The sequence below is a fragment of the Triticum urartu genome, chromosome 1A, assembly GCF_056163025.1.
Source record: "Triticum urartu cultivar PI428250 chromosome 1A, HENAU_Tu73, whole genome shotgun sequence".
NCBI classification, from domain to species: domain Eukaryota; kingdom Viridiplantae; phylum Streptophyta; class Magnoliopsida; order Poales; family Poaceae; genus Triticum; species Triticum urartu.
In genome coordinates, this window is record NC_141873.1 from 571,737,988 (window position 1) to 571,760,179 (window position 22,192).

Here is a 22,192-nt window from a genome sequence, read left to right on the forward strand (position 1 = left end):
TGTTGGGTTCGTAAGGAAAATAAATGCAGATGGCTCTTACTGGAAACCTGAGCAGTACTCCAAAACCACATGGGTTGCTGCAAAGGAACTTTCAGCAGATCCATCCAATTTATCTGGCTTCACTTGTGCTAACCCCATTATCATTGCTGAATCCTTTGATGCAAACTATAAACTGTTTAAGAATCAGAATGGTGAAGTGTTTGCCAGGTACATTGGTACTAACTGCAGGAATGGACCGCCTATGAAGAAGATCTGGGTTCCGAAAAAGTGTCTGGAAAATCTTCCTGTGAATGTCTTCATGACACCTCACTTGAAGAAGACAAACCTCAGACCAAAGGCTTCATACGGTCCAAAGGCTTCATACGGTCCAAAGGCTTCATACAAACAGAGAACTCACCTGAGTCACACTAACGCAAATGTTTTGCAGGGAAACCATACTCAGGCATATGAATATGAGAGCGGTTCATCGAACCGTCATGTTCATATGACCAAAAATTATTCTGCTTATTCCTATGAGTATTATTGTCCACCTGCAAGACTGTTTGCTAAGGCTTCAAAGCCAAAATTCTCAGATGCTGCACTTAGACTTATTGCTTCTAAGCCACCCTTGAAGATGTGGGTGGTTAAGAAAGCTTAACTCTCTTTTGCAGGGAAAGGTCTCCAGCAAAAAAAACAAAATCTTCTGACGCTATTGCTGGGGACCTTAAAAATCTTGTAGGGCGCAAGATAAAATGCCCGAATGGCATCATTATGTACTTCGTTCCTGAATCGCATGCTACTCTCCCTATTAGTCCTAATCTGGATTTTAGTTTTCATAACCCACTGGTTCGTCAAATGTTTTTGCTTCACAATTCTCTTCGTGAAGCCTATCCCCCTAACTGCACTGTAGGGTACGACACCAGCGACTTCAAAGTCTTCAGAATGGATTATTGACAGTGGGTGTACAAATCACATGACTGGCAAAAGAAGCCTTCTTATGGACTCAACCTTACGTCCATCCGACAAGAGCCACATCACATTTGCTGACACTGGTAAAAGTAAGGTATTGGGTCTATGTAGAGTTGCAATCTCAAAGGATCAACACATGGATAAAGTCATGCTTGTTGAATCCCTTGGCTTCAACTTAATGTCTGTCTCAATGCTTTGCGATTTGAACATGATCGTAATGTTTGGAAAATATCGTTGCCTAGTACTAATGGAATCTGACAAGTCTCTAGTGTTTGAAGGGTATCGGAAAGATGATTTGTATGTGGTAGATTTCTCAGCAGGGCCACAACTTGCAGTATGTCTTCTTGCAAAAGCTTCAGAATGCTGGCTTTGGCGTCGAAGGCTTGGGCATGCTGGCATGAGGAACCTCCACACCCTTGCGAAGAAGAAGCATGTCATAGGCATCGAGGGCGTGAAGTTCAAGAAAGATCACTTATGTGGTGCCTGTGAAGCAGAGAAGATGACAAGGGCAAAACATCCTTCGAAGACAATCATGACTACTACACAACCCTTCGAACTGCTCCACATGGATCTTTTCGGTCCCACTCACTACTCAACTTTTACTACTACTGCTTGCCTCTATGGCTTTGTCATTGTTGATAATTACTCTAGATATACTTGGGTGCACATAATCCTTTATAAGACTGAAGTGCAGGATGTCTTCAGACGATTCGCCAATCGAGCTATGAACAATTTTGGCGCCAAGATAAAGCACATCAGAAGTGACAATGGCACTGAATTCAAGAACACTGGCCTTGATACATATCTTGATACCTTGGGCATCACACATGAATTCTCAGCTCCGTACACGCCACAGCAGAATGGCGTCGTCGAACGCAAGAACAGAACACTCATTGAGATGGCCAGAATGATGCTAGATGAATACAAGACTCCAAGAAAATTCTGGACTGAAGCCATTGATACTGCATGTCATACAATCAATCGTGTTTATCTTCACAAGCTTCTGAACAAGACATCTTATGAACTCCTAACTGGCAAGAAGCCAAATGTCAGTTACTTCAGAGTATTTGGCTCAAGGTGCTGGATCAAGGACCCACACCACACCTCAAAGTTTGCACCAAAAGCACATGAGGGCTTTATGCTTGGATATGGAAAGGATTCGCACTCCTACAGAGTCTTCAACCTCTTTCATTACAAAGTTGTTGAACAGTGGATGTGCGGTTCGATGAGACAAATGGTTCACAAAGAGAGCAACTGCCAAATGTGCTAGATGAAGTTCCAGCTAGTGAATCAATCAAGCTTATGGGAACTGGAGAGATTATACCTTCTGAAGCTCATCCTGAAGAACTTATCATCTCAGCACCTGATCAACATGAAGACAATGCTCAGCCTGAAGACATTCCTCCCAACAACGACACAGATCAGCAAGAGCAAAGTCTTCGCCCTGTACATCCTCGTGTTGCCAATGAAGTGCAGATTGACAGAATAATTGACAGCATCAATGCACCTGGTCCACTCACTCGTTCAAGGGCAACTCAGCTAGCAAATTTCTATGGGCACTTCGCATTCGTATCAATATCAGAACCCAAGAAAGTTGAAGAAGCCTTCATGGAACCTGAATGGATTCAAGCTATGCAAGAAGAGCTTCAACAGTTTGAGCTGAATAATGTATGGGAACTGGTCAAGCGTCCTGATCCACGGAAGCACAACATAATAGGCACCAAATGGATATACCGCAACAAACAAGATGAGCATGGTCAAGTTGTCAGAAACAAAGCTCGTCTCGTTGCTCAAGGATATACTCAAGTGGAGGGCATTGACTTCGATGAAACATTTGCTCCTGTGGCTAGGCTTGAAGCCATACGCATACTGTTGGCCTATGCAAATCATCATAACATACTTCTATATCAAATGGATGTGAAAAGTGCCTTTCTCAATGGCAAGATTGAAGAAGAAGTGTATGTTGCACAACCGCCTGGCTTTGAAAATCCAAAACATCCTGACATGGTATACAAGCTCAACAAGGCACTGTATGGCCTCAAACAAGCCCCTAGGGCCTGGTATGACACACTCAAATACTTCCTGAAGAGCAAAGGCTTCATACCTGGTTCCCTGGATCCGACTCTTTTCACGAAGACATATGATGGTGAACTGTTTGTGTGCCAAATATATGTGGATGACATTATCTTCAGCTGCACCAATCAGAAGTACAGTGAAGAGTTTGGATATATGATGCAAGAGCAATATCAGATGTCCATGATGGGGGAGCTGAAGTTCTTGGTATTCAAATACGACAACAACACAATGGCATCTTCATATCTCAAGAGAAGTATCTCAAAGATTGTCTGAAGAAGTTCGGTATGCAAGACTGCAAAGGCTTCACAACACCAATGCCAGCCAAACATCATCTAGGTCCTGACGACAATGGTAAAGAGTTCGATCAAAAGGTATACCGCTCCATGATTGGTTCTTTGCTTTATTTATGTGCATCTAGGCCAGATATTATGCTTAGTGTTTGCATGTGTGCTCGATTTCAAGCGGCACCAAAGGAGTCGCATCACTTAGCTGTGAAGCAAATTCTTCGATATTTGGCTCACACCCCAACTCTAGGATTATGGTATCCAAAGGGCTCAGAGTTTGATTTGGTTGGATTTTCGGATGCTGATTATGCTGGTGACAAAGTTGATCGCAAGTCTACATCAGGCACTTGTCACTTTCTGGGACGATCACTTGTATGTTGGTCTTCAAAGAAGCAAAACCGTGTATCTCTCTCCATTGCTGAATCTGAATACATTGCTGCTGGATCTTGCTGCGCTCAGCTTCTGTGGATGAAGCAAACACTCAAGGACTATGGCATTCATCTGAAGCAAGTGCCACTTTACTGCGACAACGAAAGCGCCATCAAGATTGCCAACAACCCAGTTCAGCACTCGAAGACAAAGCACATTGAAATTCGTCATCACTTTCTCAGATATCATGTTGTGAAGGAAGACATTGATATCATACACATCAACACTGAAGAACAATTGGCAGATATCTTCACCAAGCCCTTGGATGAGAAGAGATTTTGCAAGTTACGGTGTGAGCTAAATATCCTGGAATCCTCAAATGTCCTGTGATTAGGCACATCCTAACACTTATGCATATTGATGACTTAGATGTGCAACACACAAAGTAATGTATATCTTCAATCAATGAAGACATATATTCTAAGTGTGAATACATTAATGTGGAATTTGACTTCGGAGCGCCACGATAATTGTGCGCCGTGTCTGGGTCTAATACTTCCTATACGGTGGGTAACGCCACCACCAAACGTTCCATTTTGAAGTGTTTCACTCATGGCGTTACCTTGCAGTATCTTCACATTTGGTTTGGCTTCGAACTCAACATGTCTTCGTGATTATCTTCACTACGTTGATTATATATATATATATATACTAGTGTTCTGTCCTCTACAGCATTCACTTATAGCTATGTCTTCTTAGTTGAATCTTTTGAACTAAGTGAATGTGATCGGACCCTAATCTCTCTATGCTTTCTATCTCAAATTCTATCTCTCCAAGTCATATGCATTCTATTGAAACTGTCGAATGTCTTCACTGCGTCCTTGTCAGCAGAAGATAAAGAGACAACCATAAAGTCCGTTTTCAATGCTCATTCCTCCACATAAAATCCGGAGAAGCAGGAATGACCGCCCGACAATCCAGGCGTGCGTGGGACGTGGAACAAATCCAAAACTTCCGCAAACTAGCCACGCGTTCCTCAGATGCGAATCGCCAGGGGCACCTGTGTAATAGCACAGTGCCGCCCCTGAGCATATAAATTCACACTTACCGCGGTCATTATCTCCTTCTTCCACCCTCGCACGAACCCTAGCGCCACCGCTAGCACTCGACGACGCCGGCGATGAAGCGCTTCGCTGCCGCAACTTCTCCGACGCCATCTTCACGCTGATCGCGGACATCGTCCTCTCCGCCGTCGCCGTAGGTGTCTTCCGTCGCCAAGTTAGGGCACGGAGGATTGAACTGCTCGGCATCATCACACACTCCGTCTAGCAGTTCCAAGTGTGAATTCCTACAGCATCACATAAACTCTCCTGAAGCCAGTTCCTGTTGGTCCAGCAAAAGAAAGCCTTTGAAGCCTTTGAAAGTTTTGAAGCCTTTCAAGTTAGAGTTTATGGCTTCAGAAGCAGCAGCAAGGAAGGGGGGCAGACAGAGACGTGAAGGAACTTCCAAAGATCTGCCTGAAGACCTGGTAGAAATGTATAAAACAGATCCAGAAGAGAGTTATGGGCAGCGCAAGACCCGAATCCAATGGATTCGACGCTATTGGGCAGAATAGTGGTTCAAATGCCGCTTCGTCACTCAGGAGTATGCTGAGAAATGTGCCATCAAGAAGCCATGGGGGGACATCATTTACAAGAATCTCATACCCAGGACCAGAGATGAAGCCATTGCTCAAGGCTTCTACCCATGCATGGTCCGAGGACCACAGCCTGATGATGCGCATCCGTCGTCACTCCTCTGGTGTCGTGACGACTATCTGTTCAAGCACAACTTCTAGTTTTCCCAACAATCAACGAAGTTGAACAAGAAGAAATTTGGGTTAGACTTCAACCCTGGCCCCTCTGCACCAAGGGCAGATGGCACACGCGACACCGAACCCAATATCATCGGTCCGTTTGCCAACCTTGAAGGCCTCATCACCCACATCCTAGTCCAAGGGACTGCCGTGAATGACCCTCCAGCTGACTCTGAGTCTGATGAAGCTCCTGCTGTACCGAAGCCAAAGCAGTCAAAGAAGCCAAAAGCTTCAAAGCCGGCCCCTTCCTCAAAAGTCTCAAGGGCGAAGCCATTGGCAACTGCACCTCCTGAAGACAGTGTGCAGTCTGAAGACGTATCCCGCATCTCCAAGCCCCAGAAGGACAAGGTGCCTCAGCCACACACCAGCAAAGAACTCACAGCTGCTGCCATTCTGCGCAGCGAAGCCATTGATCTATCAAGTGATGAAGATCTTGGAGATGACGCTCTAGAGCAGCTCATCAAAAGCAAAGAAGAAGCTGAAATCTTCAACAATTTGCCTCTCTTTGATGTCGCCATCATCCACAACTTCATCGACGAATGGGTTGCCACACCAGACATAAGCTTCGAAGATCTGCAGCTGCCAGTTGGCCTCAGCGTCGCCTTCCAAGGCGCAATTGCTTCAGAACTTGCCATTGCTCAGCGCATTGTTGAGCTGAAGCAGAAAATTGATCATGAAAAGGCTCAGTTCAAGAAGAATATGGACAAGCTCAGCGTGCAAGAAGTGAAGAGCTTCAAGACCATGCTGCATGAGCTCAAGGAAAATTTTCTGAAGAAGCGTGCAGAAGCTCAGGGCTCACGTGAGCGGATGAAGTCTCTGGCAGAACGATGTGTGCAAGCTTACAATGAGGCCGAGAAGCGCAAGGCACTTGGGCATCCTGGCATCGACCCCAAGATGGCCGCGAAGAAGAAGAAGAAGCCTGCTATGGCTGAACTAGAGGCACCTAGGCAAGAAGCAGTTCCAATTGTCTTCCCAACTGCAACGACTGGCACGAAGCCAAAGAGTCGGTCAAAAGCTTCAGAGCTCAAGAAGACAAGAACTGCTGAGGCTGAAGCCAGGAAAAGGAAAAGCTCTGAAGCCTCTCCTACTGCCCCCAGCAAGAAGAAGCGCAAGATCAAGAAATCTAGGGCTACTCCCACAGAGCCCTTGATAGTTGAACCTATCTCAATGGTTCACCCCAATGCAGAACGCCATTTGACAGTTCATGAGCCTGCTTCTACAGAGGCTCCTGAAGCTGAAGACATACCAGCAACCGACCCAATTGCTGCTGAAGACATTGGTCATCAGGACAATGTGCAAGATGATGCAGCCCTTCCTCAGTGTGAACAAAGCGAGCTCATCAGCATTGGTCGTCCTCTGACGCCAATTGCAGAAGATGCGTCATGGGCGGATCGCCCTCAAGAGGAAGCAGACTTTGAGGCCCAGCCCGCTCCAACACCACAGGCGTCGTCTGCGTTCCGCAGGCTTCGCAAAGGTCCCAGGCCTCAAGTCTATGCTGAAGACATTCCGGCTGCATCAACCGAAGAAAATGAAGAAGTACCACAAGATCCTACTTCCCCGCTACAGCATGAAGCAGTTCTCCAGGAGAACATGCCTAAGTCTGACCCTCCAGCTAGTCGAGTGGAGGCTGAAATGTTGAGGCTGCCACAACAAACACTGAAGCCAATGTGGAGCCCTCCCCACCAAAAGCTTCAGCAGACAACGAAGCTACTGATCCAGACACTTATGTTCCTGAGTCTGCTGCAGGTCCTTAATTTGATTACCATGTTGAGCACAGGCCTCATGTCCAGAAGCCAGTCCCAAGGCTGCCAAGGTTCCCAGGTCCTGCATCAGCACCTGGCTCATTTGACATCAATAGCTTCAAGGCAGACAATACATTTTTCAACAGCTCCAAGAACCCCTATTCAAGGGAAAGGATTTCATCAGATAGGTTCTGGAGCTATCCTCAGCGCGGCTACTATTCATGCATCCTATACAACCAAGGTCGCATCTTCCCTCACAAGCGCCTTGATGTTGAAGCCATTGCTGGTCTGCCCTGCTTAGAGGAAGCGCTGGATTGCTTCAAGCAAGTGGGTCTGCTGCCGTTTATAACTGGTGAAGAGCACTGGAATGAAGAGCTTCTGCTTCAGTTCTATGCCACCCTCCATATTAAAGGATACAACAGAGATCCGAAGACATGGGCCCTGGAGTGGATGACCGGCAATGTCCATCATGAAGCCAATGCATTTGATATCATTGAGCTCACCGGCCTGCCCACTCCTGGCGAATTCTTCGAGGAAGGCTGTCAACTACATGCTGAAGCTATTGAGAGCATATTCCAGTGGACTGAACCCAATATGAGTCAGATGCTCTCAATGATGAAGCCATTGCCCCATGATGCACCCTATCCAACTGAGTTCTTCGTTGAAGACCTTGAGTACCTACCCAGGACCATATATCACATCATCCGGCGGACTCTCTGGCCCATTAAGGGGCACTCTCCAAATGCAAAGATTGAGGGTGCAATGAAGACTATGATATTCTGCATCCTTCATGGCAAATGCTTCAACGCACAGGATTTCTTCATACGCCAACTTGCAGCGTCAGGCTCAGACTTATTTGGTTTGAAGTTCTATGCTCCTTGGGTGATGAGGCTGATCAAACTGCACTCTGAGATCTCGTATCAGCCCTCAGCCCGAAACCATAGGATCTTCTTGCCAGATGTGGATACCTCTGCTGAAGCCATATATCCAGAGCCTGCCAAGCAACCGTTGAGTCTTCAGAATGCAGAACACCAGAGCTTCAATCAGAATGATGAAGGTGTTGAAGCCATCTCCAGGGTGTATCCTTTGGCTGGCACTACACGTGCGCCACACCCTGCTTCAACTGAAGCCACTGATAGTGTAACTGTTTCAAGACCCAAGAAGCGCACTCGTGTTCTCACTGACCGAGATCTTCTTGTGGCCCTTCATCAAAAACAAGATAGGCATCACGATTGGCTAAAGCGTCAGATGAAAAGCCTCTTGGTGGATGTTAATCGTCTTCGAAATCTTGCCACCAAGAATGCCTTCGTCACTCATGAAACCTGTCGTCGTACCTGGAAAGGGCTCTCAATGATCTGTACTGAAGTTGAACTTGAAGGGGATGGCTTCGCAGAACGATTCAAGTTTGACACCACACCTCCTAGCAGGGCTGTGATGCGCAACACACCATCACTTGAATACTCTGAGTTTTCTTCATCTGCTGCCACAGTCACTGCCAGAATCATTGATGAAGAAGACGATGCTACATCACCGCCACCTGCTTCAGCACCTCCAAGCTCTTCTGCACCGCGAAACACCTCCAACGACCCTGCTGCTCCTGGGAACGAGTAGACACTCTATGTCTTCAAACCTGTTTGATCCTTGCTGACAAAAGGGGGAGAAGCATTTGGGTTGATAGTCTTCAAGCGGGGATTGTCATCATAAGCTGAAGTGGATCTCCTAAAGTACAACCTGCCATGTGCATTTGCATTCCAAAAGCAAATTAACTTATATGCACATCTTCAGGGGGAGCCCTTGCAACTTATGAAGACAATTCCTCACCCTTTACAATTTCACAGACTATATCCCCGTTGAAAACTTCAACTAGTTTGTCATCAATCACCAAAAAGGGGGAGATTGTAAGTGCATCTAGTGCCACCCCTAGTTGGTTTTGGAGTATTGACGACAAACCTAGTTGAGGGACTAATGTGTTCGTGAGAATTGCAGGATAACACAGGTAGAAGTCCCTCATTGATTCGGTTTTTCTACCAGAGATGACCCCCAAAAATGTATGAAGACATTGAAGTCAAAGGTGGTATATGAAGATATTCACTTTGAAGACTATGACAAAAGAAGACACGTTATGAAGCCTATGGAGCTCGAAGACTTAGATCTTTCGTAGTTCTTTTTCTTTTGTGTTGAGTCATAGGAACCACCGTACTGTTAAGTGGGGTCCAGGAGAACCAGTCAGAATGACTGAAGTGATGCCTAAACCAAAACCTATGTCTTCGAGTGAAGACAATGAGAGCGAATCTTGTCCAGAGCCGGACAAGTCAGCTTTGCTTGTAGCCCAAGTAAAGTTGCCATGAGAGTTTGAAATCTGACCGTTGAGACACGTGTCAGTTCCTTAGTGACCCAGGGTCATTTCGGACAAATCAGGTCGGGTTGCCAAGTGGCTATAAATAGCCCACCCCCTACAACCATAACCGGTTGGCTGCTCAGATTTCAGTGCACGACTTTTGTCGTTTGAGAGCAACCCACCTCGAAGCCTTTGAGAGAAAATTCCTAGTGAGGAAAAAAGCCCTAACCACCCAGAGCCAGAGTAAATTGGGCATCACTTAAGTCTTCTTGTCTGTGTGATCTGAAGACTTATTACACTTGAGGACTGTGAATCCTCCAGACGGTTAGGCGTCACGTTCAGAGCATCCAAGAGACATTGTGGATTGCCAGTGAACGAAGTCTGTGAAGGTTTGGGAGTCTACCTTGAAGACTTTCCAGAGTGATTGGGCGAGGACTATGTGACCATAGCTCAAGGAGAATACGGTGAGGACTTGGTGTCCTGAGCTGCGTGTTCAGGACTGGGTGTCCGGGACTGTGTGTCCTAAGGTTTAAATACCTAGCCGCTCCAACCAGACGTACAGTTGTCACAGCAACTGGAACTGGTCCAACACATCATTGTCTTCAACGAGTCACCGGTTTCACCTTCACTTCCTTTTTCTTACTGTTACTCATTGTGAAGCCATTGCATGCTTGCTCAATCTTTTGTCTTCACAACGTGAATGTATGATCTGTTTGGCTTCATAACTTCTTCCTACCTGATCCTTATTACACTGCAGCTGTTTGTCATTGTGCTTTCACTCTATTGAATACTTGACCATGGCTGGCCTAGTGTAATCTAACTTCCGCTGCATAGTGATAGGCATAATCTTCGCTGTTTGTCTTCATAACTCCCACGTTTTGAAGACTTTCATAAAAATCGCCTATTCACCCCCCCCTCTAGTCGATATAACACACTTTCAGTATGGATATCCATTGGGTTTGGACATGGACACAAATTTTCACCCTTGGATTTTTTGATGGGCGAGCAAAGACTTTCTTCACAGATATGGATATGGATTTGATATTGTTCAACCCGATCCAAACCCGACCCATTGCCATCCTTAAGGCCTTGTTCGGTTACGCCCAGCCCGGCGAGGTTTTAGGTCCAATCCACTCGGGTCCGCAGGGATTACCCCCGCCGGGGAATAAACCCGGCCCATCCAGTTTTTCTCGTTCGGTTAAGCCCCGCGTTGTATTTCCCTGGCCCAAACCTCTCCAAACCCACGCGGAAAAAATCATCCACTAGCACCCCGTGGAAGGAATCCCCGAGCGAGGCGCTCGTCTCATCTCTCCCGAGCGACAGAAGCGGCGGCAAGGAGGCAGCGGGGACGAGTGGACGGCGGCGGCGCAACCTACCCGGAGGAGGAGGGTGCCCTCCTGCTTCGACGACCTGCCACGAAGCCCGCCGGAACCCTAGCCTCTGATTGTCCCATCTCCCCCGCCGCCCCCTTGCCGCGGTCCCGCGGCCGGAACCCTAGCTCCGGAGAAGTGGTTGCTGCAGGCGAGGAGATCTCTGGTTAGTTCTCTCTCTCCCTCCTCCCCCTCCCTCCCTCCCACCGCCTTTCTCTCTAGCAGCACTGATTTGCCCCCTCCATGAAAACCTAGACAAATATTGATCTGTCTTCCCGAATGTGGTCGTCAAGGTCGAGACTTTTCTTGGGGTTTCCTAGGAACTAGCATCAATTGTTATTTCATGATTTTTCTTCCCGAATATGGTCGTCAAGATCTGTCTTCCCGTTGTTAGTAATTTGTACTAGAGTCAGCAGTACAATTTTGTGTTAGTAAATGGAGTCAGCAGGTTACTCTGTACTGGAGTCAACAGTATGATTTGGTGTTAGTAATTTGGATTTGTTTTATTTTTCTCGACATAATTATTGTAGTAGTAGTATAATTGTTAGTCTATCTCTTGGTATAAAGAAGGACTATCTAATCTGGAGGAACAACAATGCATGTTGTTTTTGTTGCTGGCTGCTGATAGTACAGTATGATGTTCGTCCCAAAATGTAGTATGTGAACCTAATCTCTGTTAGCAGCAGAGCACATACTTCCAAAGATTTTTTATGTCCGAACAAAAGATACTTCGGGTATGATCATTGGTAGATTATATAATTGTTCTCTTCATGGTGTGTGATCATCATCTGTTCTTCATTGGTACACATTGCAGTTGTCCTTTTTTCTAGCGTTGTCCTTTTTGTTAGATGATGTTCCAATGCCAGATATTTTGATGATGCCAGATATAAGCTAGCTTCGCCGCCTCACAGCTGCAGCAAGACCCTGAATTGGGCAGCATCGTGAAGGACAAGGTAGATTAATCCTCTTGTTTTAATCTTCTCCTTATTCATGTACTGTTGGTTATTATTGCTTGGTCGATAGATCTGTGTTACAAACTGTTTTTTTGGTAAGCTGAGAGCTATGTTAATATCTTACATTACTAGACATTGTAGTTGTTGAAGAATTTTAGCTCTTACTGCAGTTGTTTTTTTGGTAAACCGTTTGTTTGTACAACTTGCACTCTTACTGTTTTGGTGTAGTAGTAATAACTAGCCACATTTTTCTTCTTTAGACTTGGAATGGATCCTGAAATGAGGGATCGTGTTAGGAAGAGGGAGGAGGAGGATGACGAAATGATGTTAATTGTTTTCCCTGCACTACATTTGGTAGAGACCGATGGAGTTGCTCTTAGGGAGCGGAGGATTCCGCGTCATACATCATCGCTAACAGGAGAGATGTTTGTTAAGGAGTTACTCGAAGGGCACGTCAAAAACTGTCGGGTAGCATTTAGGATGGAGCCGCGTATCTTCAAATCTTTGGCTAATTATCTTCGAAGGGAGAAGTTGGTGAAAGATACCAGAATTAAAGTCGAAGAGAAACTAGCATCATTTCTGTGGATGTTATCCCATAATTCTTCATTTGAAGACCTTCAAGTTCGGTTTGGTCACAGCGGGGATACTTTCCATTGGCAAATGAAGAATTTCTTTGACATCATCCCTATTCTCTCCAAGCATTTTTGAAGCCTCCAAATCCCAGTCAAGTGCATCCGAAGATTCAGTCGGACACGAGATTCTTTCCTTATTTTCAGGTTTTTGCTTCGCCAATTTTGATCTGTTGGAAATATGCCCTAGAGGCAATAATAAAAGCATTATTATTATATTTCCTTGTTCATGATAATTGTATTTATTCATGCTATAATTGTGTTATCCGGAAATCGTAATACATGTGTGAATAACAGACACCAACATGTCCCTAGTAAGCCTCTAGTTGACTAGCTCGTTGATCAACAGATAGTCATGGTTTCCTGACTATGGACACTGGATGTCATTGATAACGAGATCACATCATTAGGAGAATGATGTGATGGACAAGACCCAATCCTAAACATAGCACAAGATCGTATAGTTCGTTTGCTAGAGTTTTCCAATGTCAAGTATCTTTTCCTTAGACCATGAGATCGTGTAACTCCCGGATACCGTAGGAGTGCTTTGGGTATACCAAACGTCACAACGTAACTGGGTGACTATAAAGGTAGACTACGGGTATCTCCGAAAGTGTCTATTGGGTTGACATGGATCAAGACTGGGATTTGTCACTCCGTATGACGGAGAGGTATCACTGGGCCCACTCGGTAATGCATCATCATAATGAGCTCAAAGTGACCAAGTGTCTGGTCACGGGATCATGCATTACGGTACGAGTAAAGTGACTTGCCGGTAACGAGATTGAACGAGGTATTGGGATACCGACGATCGAATCTCGGGCAAGTAACATATCGATTGACAAAGGGAATTGCATACAGGGTTAATTGAATCCTCGACATCGTGGTTCATCCGATGAGATCATCGTGGAGCATGTGGGAGCCAACATGGGTATCCAGATCCCGCTGTTGGTTATTGACCGGAGAGTCGTCTCGGTCATGTCTGCTTGTCTCCCGAACCCGTAGGGTCTACACACTTAAGGTTCGGTGACGCTAGGGTTGTGAAGATATGTATATGTAGTAACCCGAATGTTGTTCGGAGTCCCAGATGAGATCCCGGACGTTAGGAGGAGTTCCGGAATGGTTCGGAGGTAAAGAATTATATATAGGAAGTGCTGTTTCGGCCATCGGGACAAGTTTCGGGGTCACCGGTATTGTACCGGGACCACCGGAACGGTCCCGGGGGTCCACCGGGTGGGGCCACCTATCCCGGGGCCCCATGGGCTGAAGTGGGAGGGAACCCAGCCCAAAGTGGGCTGGGGCGCCACTCCCCTAGGGCCCATGCGGCTAGGGTTGAGGGGAAACCCTAAAGGGGGCGCCCCCTTGCTTGGGGGGCAAGCCCCCCACCCTTGGCCGCCGCCCCCCCCTAGGAGATTCCATCTCCTAGGGCCGGCGCCCCCCTAGCACCCCTATATATAGTGGGGGAGAGGAGGGACTTGATACACCAGCCCCTGGCGCCTCCCTCTCTCCCCGTTACGTCTCTCTCTCGTAGTATAGGTGAAGCCCTGCTACTGTGACGCCCTGCATCCACCACCACGCCGTCGTGCTGCTGGATCTTCATCAACCTCTCCTTCCCCCTTGCTGGATCAAGAAGGAGGAGACGTCTCCCGTCCCGTACGTGTGTTGGACGCGGAGGTGCCGTCCGTTCGGCGCTTGGTCATCGGTGATTTGGATCACGTCGTGTTCGACTACATCATCACCGTTCTTTGAACGCTTCCGCACGCGATCTACAAAGGTATGTAGATGCATCCGATGTCTCGTTGCTAGATGAACTCCTCGATGGATCTTGGTGAAACGAGTAGGAAAATTTTTGTTTTCTGCAACGTTCCCCAACAGTGGCATCATGAGCTAGGTCTATGCGTAGTTCTTCTTGCGCGAGTAGAACACAATTTGTTGTGGGCGTAGATTTTTCAACTTTCTTGCCGCTACTAGTCTTTTCTTGCTTCAGCGGCATTGTGGGATGAAGCGGCCCGGACCAACCTTACACGTACGCTTACGTGAGACCGGTTCCACCGACTAACATGCACTAGTTGCATAAGGTGGCTGGCGGGTGTCTGTCTCTCCCACTTAGTTAGAGCGGATTCGATGAACAGGGTCCTTATGAAGGGTAAATAGAAGTTGACAAATCACGTTGTGGCTTTAACGTAGGTAAGAAGACGTTCTTGCTAGAACCCTAATTCAGCCACGTAAAACTTGCAACAACAATTAGAGGACGTCTAACTTGTTTTTGCAGCAAGTGGTTTGTGATATGATATGGCCAAAGTTGTGATGAATGATGAATGATCTATATGTGATGTATGAGATGTTCATGCTATTGTAATAGGAATCACGACTTGCATGTCGATGAGTATGACAACCGGCAGGAGCCATAGGAGTTGTCTTTATTCTTTTATATGACCTGCGTGTCATTGAGAAACGCCATGTAAATTACTTTACTTTATTGCTAAATGCGTTAGCCATAGTAGTAGAAGTAATAGTTGGCGAGCAACTTCATGGAGACACGATGATGGAGATCATGATGATGGAGATCATGGTGTCAAGCCGGTGACAAGATGATCATGGAGCCCCAAGATGGAGATCAAAGGAGCTATGTGATATTGGCCATATCATGTCACGTTTATTATTTGATTGCATGTGATGTTTATCATGTTTTGCATCTTGTTTACTTAGAACGACGGTAGTAAATAAGATGATCCCTCATACTAATTCAAGAAGTGTTCCCCCTAACTGTGCACCGTTGCGACAGTTCGCTGTTTCAAAACACCACGTGATGATCGGGTGTTTTATTCAGACATTCACATACAACGGGTGTAAGACAGATTTACACATGCAAACACTTAGGTTGACTTGACGAGCCTAGCATGTACAGACATGGCCTCGGAACACAGAAGACCGAAAGGTCGAGCATGAGTCGTATAGAAGATACGATCAACATGAAGATGTTCACCGATGTTGACTAGTCCGTCTCACGTGATGATCGGACACGGCCTAGTTAACTCGGATCATGTAATACTTAGATGACTAGAGGGATGTCTAATCTAAGTGGGAGTTCATTAATAATTTGATTAGATGAACTTAATTATCATGAACTTAGTCTAAAATATTTTACAATATGTCTTGTAGATCAAATGGCCCACGTAGTCCTCAACTTCAACGCGTTCCTAGAGAAAACCAAGCTGAAAGATGATGGCAGCAACTATACGGACTGGGTCCGGAACCTAAGGATCATCCTCATAGCTGCCAAGAAAGATTATGTCCTACAAGCACCGCTGGGTGAAGCTCCCGTCCCACAGAACCAAGACGTTATGAACGCTTGGCAGACACGTGTTGACAACTACTCCCTCGTTCAGTGCGGCATGCTTTACAGCTTAGAGCCGGGGCTCCAAAAGCGTTTTGAGAGACATGGAGCATATGAGATGTTCGAAGAGCTGAAAATGGTTTTTCAAGCTCATGCCCGGATCGAGAGATATGAAGTCTCCGATAAGTTCTTTAGCTGTAAGATGGAGGAAAATAGTTCTGTCAGTGAGCACATACTCACTATGTCTGGGTTACATAACCGCTTGTCTCAGCTGGGAGTTAATCTCCCGGATGATGCGGTCATTGACAGAATCCTCCAGTCGCTTCCACCAAGCTACAAGAGCTTTGTGATGAACTTCAACATGCAGGGGATGCAAAAGACCATTCCTGAGTTGTTCTCAATGCTGAAATCAGCGGAGGTAGAAGTCAAGAAGGAACATCAAGTGTTGATGGTCAATAAAACCACTAAGTTCAAGAAAGGCAAGGGTAAAAAGAACTTCAAGAAGGACGGCAAGGAGGTTGCCGCGCTCGGCAAGCAAGCTGCCGGGAAGAAGCCAAAGAATGGACCCAAGCCCGAGACTGAGTGCTTTTATTGCAAGGGAAGCGGTCACTGGAAGCGGAACTGCCCTAAATACTTAGCAGACAAGAAGGCCAGCAAAACAAAAGGTATATGTGATATACATGTAATTGATGTGTACCTTACTAGTTTCCGTAGTAGCTCCTGGGTATTTGATACCGGTGCAGTTGCTCACATTTGTAACTCAAAGCAGGGGCTGCGGAATAAGCAGAAACTGGCAAAGGACGAGGTGACGATGCGCGTCGGGAATGGTTCCAAGGTCAATGTGATCGCCGTCGGCACGCTACCTCTATATCTACCTTCGGGATTAGTTTTAAACCTTAATAATTGTTATTTAGTGCCAGCTTTGAGCATGAACATTGTATCGGGATCTCGTTTAATTCGAGATGGCTACTCATTTAAATCCGAGAATAATGGTTGTTCTATTTATATGAGAGATATGTTTTATGGTCATGCTCCTATGGTGAATGGTTTATTCTTTATGAATCTCGAACGTAATACTACACATGTTCATAATGTGAGTACCAAAAGATGTAAGGTTGATAATGATAGTCCCACATACTTGTGGCACTGCCGCCTTGGTCACATAGGTGTCAAACGCATGAAGAAGCTCCATGCAGATGGACTTTTAGAGTCTCTTGATTATGAATCATTTGACACATGCGAACCATGCCTTATGGGTAAAATGACCAAGACTCTGTTCTCAGGAACAATGGAGTGAGCAACCAACTTATTGGAAATCATACATACTGATGTGTGCGGTCCAATGAGTGTTGAGGCTCGCGGTGGCTATCGTTATGTTCTCACCCTCACTGATGACTTGAGTAGATATGGGTATATCTACTTAATGAAACACAAGTCTGAAACCTTTGAAAAGTTCAAGGAATTTCAGAGTGAGGTTGAAAATCAACGTGACAGGAAAATCAAGTTTCTACGATCAGATCGTGGAGGAGAATACTTGAGTCACGAATTTGGCACACACTTAAGAAAATGTGGAATAGTTTCACAACTCACGCCGCCTGGAACACCTCAGCGTAACGGTGTGTCCGAACGTCGTAATCGCACTCTATTAGATATGGTGCGATCTATGATGTCTCTTACTGATTTACTGCTATATTTTTGGGGCTATGCTTTAGAGACTGCCGCATTCACTTTAAATAGGGCTCCGTCGAAATCCGTTGAGACGACACCGTATGAATTATGGTTTGGGAAGAAACCTAAGCTGTCGTTTCTAAAAGTTTGGGGATGCGATGCTTATGTCAAGAAACTTCAACCTGAAAAGCTCGAACCCAAGTCGGAAAAATGCGTCTTCATAGGATACCCAAAAGAAACTATTGGGTACACCTTCTACCTCAGATCCGAAGGCAAGATCTTTGTTGCCAAGAATGGGTCCTTTCTAGAGAAAGAGTTTCTCTCGAAAGAAGTAAGTGGGAGGAAAGTAGAACTTGATGAAGTATTACCTCTTGAACCGGAAAATGGCGCAACTCAAGAAAATGTTCCTGAGGTGCCTGCACCGACTAGAGAGGAAGTTAATGATAATGATCAAGATACTTCTGATCAAGCTCCTACTGAAATTCGAAGGTCCACAAGGACACGTTCTGCACCAGAGTGGTATGGCAACCCTGTCTTGGAAATCATGTTGTTAGACAACGGTGAACCTTCGAACTATGAAGAAGCGATGGCGGGCCCAGATTCCGACAAATGGCTAGAAGCCATGAAATCCGAGATAGGATCCATGTATGAAAACGAAGTATGGACTTTGACTGACTTGCCCGATGATCGGCGAGCCATAGAAAATAAATGGATCTTTAAGAAGAAGATAGACGCGGATGGTAATATGACTATCTATAAAGCTCGGCTTGTTGCTAAGGGTTATCGACAAGTTCAAGGGGTTGACTACGATGAGACTTTCTCACCGGTAGCGAAGCTGAAGTCCGTCCGAATCATGTTAGCAATTGCCGCATTCTACGATTATGAAATATGGCAAATGGACGTCAAAACGGCATTCCTTAATGGTTTCCTTAAGGAAGAATTGTATATGATGCAGCCGGAAGGTTTTGTCGATCCTAAGAATGCTGACAAGGTGTGCAAGCTCCAAAGCTCGATTTATGGGTTGGTGCAAGCATCTCGGAGTTGGAACATTCGCTTTGATGAGATTATCAAAGCGTTTGGGTTTACGCAGACTTATGGAGAAGCCTGCGTTTACAAGAAAGTGAGTGGGAGCTCTGTAGCATTTCTCATATTATATGTAGATGACATACTATTGATGGGAAATGATATAGAACTCTTGGACAGCATCAAGGCCTACTTGAATAAGAGTTTTTCAATGAAGGACCTTGGAGAAGCTGCTTATATATTAGGCATCAAAATCTATAGAGATAGATCGAGACGCCTCATAGGTCTTTCACAAAGCACATATCTTGACAAGATATTGAAGAAGTTCAATATGGATCAATCTAAGAAGGGGTTCTTGCCTGTGTTACAAGGTATGAAATTGAGCTCAGCTCAATGTCCGACCACGGCAGAAGATATAGAAGAGATGAGCGTCATCCCCTATGCATCAGCCATAGGTTCTATTATGTATGCCATGCTGTGTACCAGACCTGATGTAAACCTTGCCGTAAGTTTGGTAGGAAGGTACCAAAGTAATCCCGGCAAGGAACACTGGACAGCGGTCAAGAATATCCTGAAGTACCTGAAAAGGACTAAGGAAATGTTTCTCGTTTATGGAGGTGACGAAGAGCTCGTCGTAAAGGGTTACGTCGACGCTAGCTTCGACACAGATCTGGATGACTCTAAGTCACAAACCGGATATGTGTATATTTTGAATGGTGGGGCAGTAAGCTGGTGCAGTTGCAAGCAAAGCGTCGTGGCGGGATCTACATGTGAAGCGGAGTACATGGCAGCCTCGGAGGCAGCACATGAAGCAATATGGGTGAAGGAGTTCATCACCGACCTAGGAGTCATACCCAATGCGTCGGGGTCAATCAAACTCTTCTGTGACAACACTGGAGCTATTGCACTTGCCAAGGAGCCCAGGTTTCACAAGAAGACAAGGCACATCAAGCGTCGCTTCAACTCCATTCGTGAAAATGTTCAAGATGGAGACATAGATATTTGTAAAGTACATACGGACCTGAATGTAGCAGATCCGTTGACTAAACCTCTCCCTAGAGCAAAACATGATCAACACCAGAATTCCATGGGTGTTCGATTCATCACAATGTAACTAGATTATTGACTCTAGTGCAAGTGGGAGACTGTTGGAAATATGCCCTAGAGGCAATAATAAAAGCATTATTATTATATTTCCTTGTTCATGATAATTGTCTTTATTCATGCTATAATTTTGTTATCCGGAAATCGTAATACATGTGTGAATAACAGACACCAACATGTCCCTAGTAAGCCTCTAGTTGACTAGCTCGTTGATCAACAGATAGTCATGGTTTCCTGACTATGGACACTGGATGTCATTGATAACGAGATCACATCATTAGGAGAATGATGTGATGGACAAGACCCAATCCTAAACATAGCACAAGATCGTATAGTTCGTTTGCTAGAGTTTTCCAATGTCAAGTATCTTTTCCTTAGACCATGAGATCGTGTAACTCCCGGATACCGTAGGAGTGCTTTGGGTATACCAAACGTCACAACGTAACTGGGTTACTATAAAGGTAGACTACGGGTATCTCCGAAAGTGTCTATTGGGTTGACATGGATCAAGACTGGGATTTGTCACTCCGTATGACGGAGAGGTATCACTGGGCCCACTCGGTAATGCATCATCATAATGAGCTCAAAGTGACCAAGTGTCTGGTCACGGGATCATGCATTACGGTACGAGTAAAGTGACTTGCCGGTAACGAGATTGAACGAGGTATTGGGATACCGACGATCGAATCTCGGGCAAGTAACATATCGATTGACAAAGGGAATTGCATACAGGGTTAATTGAATCCTCGACATCGTGGTTCATCCGATGAGATCATCGTGGAGCATGTGGGAGCCAACATGGGTATCCAGATCCCGCTGTTGGTTATTGACCGGAGAGTCGTCTCGGTCATGTCTGCTTGTCTCCCGAACCCGTAGGGTCTACACACTTAAGGTTCGGTGACGCTAGGGTTGTGAAGATATGTATATGCAGTAACCCGAATGTTGTTCGGAGTCCCGGATGAGATCCCGGACGTCACGAGGAGTTCCGGAATGGTCCGGAGGTAAAGAATTATATATAGGAAGTGCTATTTCGGCCATCGGGACAAGTTTCGGGGTCACCGGTATTGTACGGGGACCACCGGAAGGGTCCCGGGGGTCCACCGGGTGGGGCCACCTATCCCGGGGGGCCCCATGGGCTGAAGTGGGAGGGAACCCAGCCCAAAGTGGGCTGGGGCGCCACTCCCCTAGGGCCCATGCGGCTAGGGTTGAGGGGAAACCCTAAAGGGGGCGCCCCCTTGCCTGGGGGGCAAGCCCCCCACCCTTGGCCGCCGCCCCCCCCTAGGAGATTCCATCTCCTAGGGCCGGCGCCCCCCTAGCACCCCTATATATAGTGGGGGAGAGGAGGGACTTGATACACCAGCCCCTGGCGCCTCCCTCTCTCCCCGTTACGTCTCTCTCTTGTAGTATAGGCGAAGCCCTGCTACTGTGACGCCCTGCATCCACCACCACGCCGTCGTGCTGCTGGATCTTCATCAACCTCTCCTTCCCCCTTGTTGGATCAAGAAGGAGGAGACGTCTCCCGTCCCGTACGTGTGTTGAACGCGGAGGTGCCGTCTGTTCGGCGCTTGGTCATCGGTGATTTGGATCACGTCGTGTTCGACTACATCATCACCGTTCTTTGAACGCTTCCGCACGCGATCTACAAAGGTATGTAGATGCATCCGATGTCTCGTTGCTAGATGAACTCCTAGATGGATCTTGGTGAAACGAGTAGGAAATTTTTTGTTTTCTGCAACGTTCCCCAACATGATCCACATCGATAACTTACTCTTCATGTTATAGGTGCTAAGTTATAGTATTTCATTGCAGAACTGCATTGGGGCAATTGATGGGACACATGTTCCCATAACAATTTCAGGAGAAAAAGCCGCACCATTCAGAAATTGGAAAGGGACCCTAAGCCATAATGTTATGGTCGTGTGCGACTTCGACCTGAACTTCACCTTCATTTCTTGTGGCTGGGAGGGATCTGCTACCGATGCTAAAGTTCTCCGGTCAGCACTTAATAGTGGGTTTCATGTACCTCCGGGCAAGTTTTATCTGGTTGATGGTGGTTATGCCAACACACCTTTCTTCTTGGCACCGTATCATGGTGTTCGGTACCATCTGAAGGAGTTTGCACGCGGTCGCCGTCGACCCCAAAATCACAGGGAGCTATTCAATCTCCGGCATGCCGTGTTACGAAATCACGTCGAACGGGGATTAGGAATCTTGAAGAAGCGGTTCCCAATCCTAAAAGTGGGCACGCATCATCGAATAGAGAACCAAGTCAAGCTACCACCAGCGGAGGCAATCTTACATAACATCATCCGATCTGAAAAAGGAGATGAGCGTTGGTTAGATAACCAACCAAACAATATACCTGTCATGAATTTTGTTGATCTTCCTGACGGTGATATTCCTCAAAATCATCAAATCAACCATGAAGGCGACAACCTTAGAGATGCCATTGCTCATCAAATGTGGGCTAATTATCGACATGCATAACTTGTCATT

At 46.1% G+C, this 22,192-nt stretch overlaps 1 protein-coding gene across 1 annotated transcript; it reads left to right on the forward strand.

The window, feature by feature from the left end:
- The first annotated feature begins 12,202 nt into the window (after positions 1 to 12,202).
- Positions 12,203 to 22,183, forward strand: LOC147992886 (uncharacterized). The gene is made up of 2 exons (XM_087539169.1): positions 12,203 to 12,711; positions 21,506 to 22,183. The coding sequence occupies exon 2, from the start codon at positions 21,608 to 21,610 to the stop codon at positions 22,181 to 22,183; it is 576 nt and encodes a 191-aa protein (XP_087395295.1). The 5' UTR covers positions 12,203 to 12,711; positions 21,506 to 21,607.
- The last annotated feature ends 9 nt before the right edge of the window (positions 22,184 to 22,192 follow it).

Excerpts from the sequence above, each read along its gene's own strand:
- LOC147992886 (XM_087539169.1), top strand. The coding sequence starts at position 21,608 with ATGGTCGTGTGCGACTTCGACCTGAACTTCACCTTCATTTCTTGTGGC.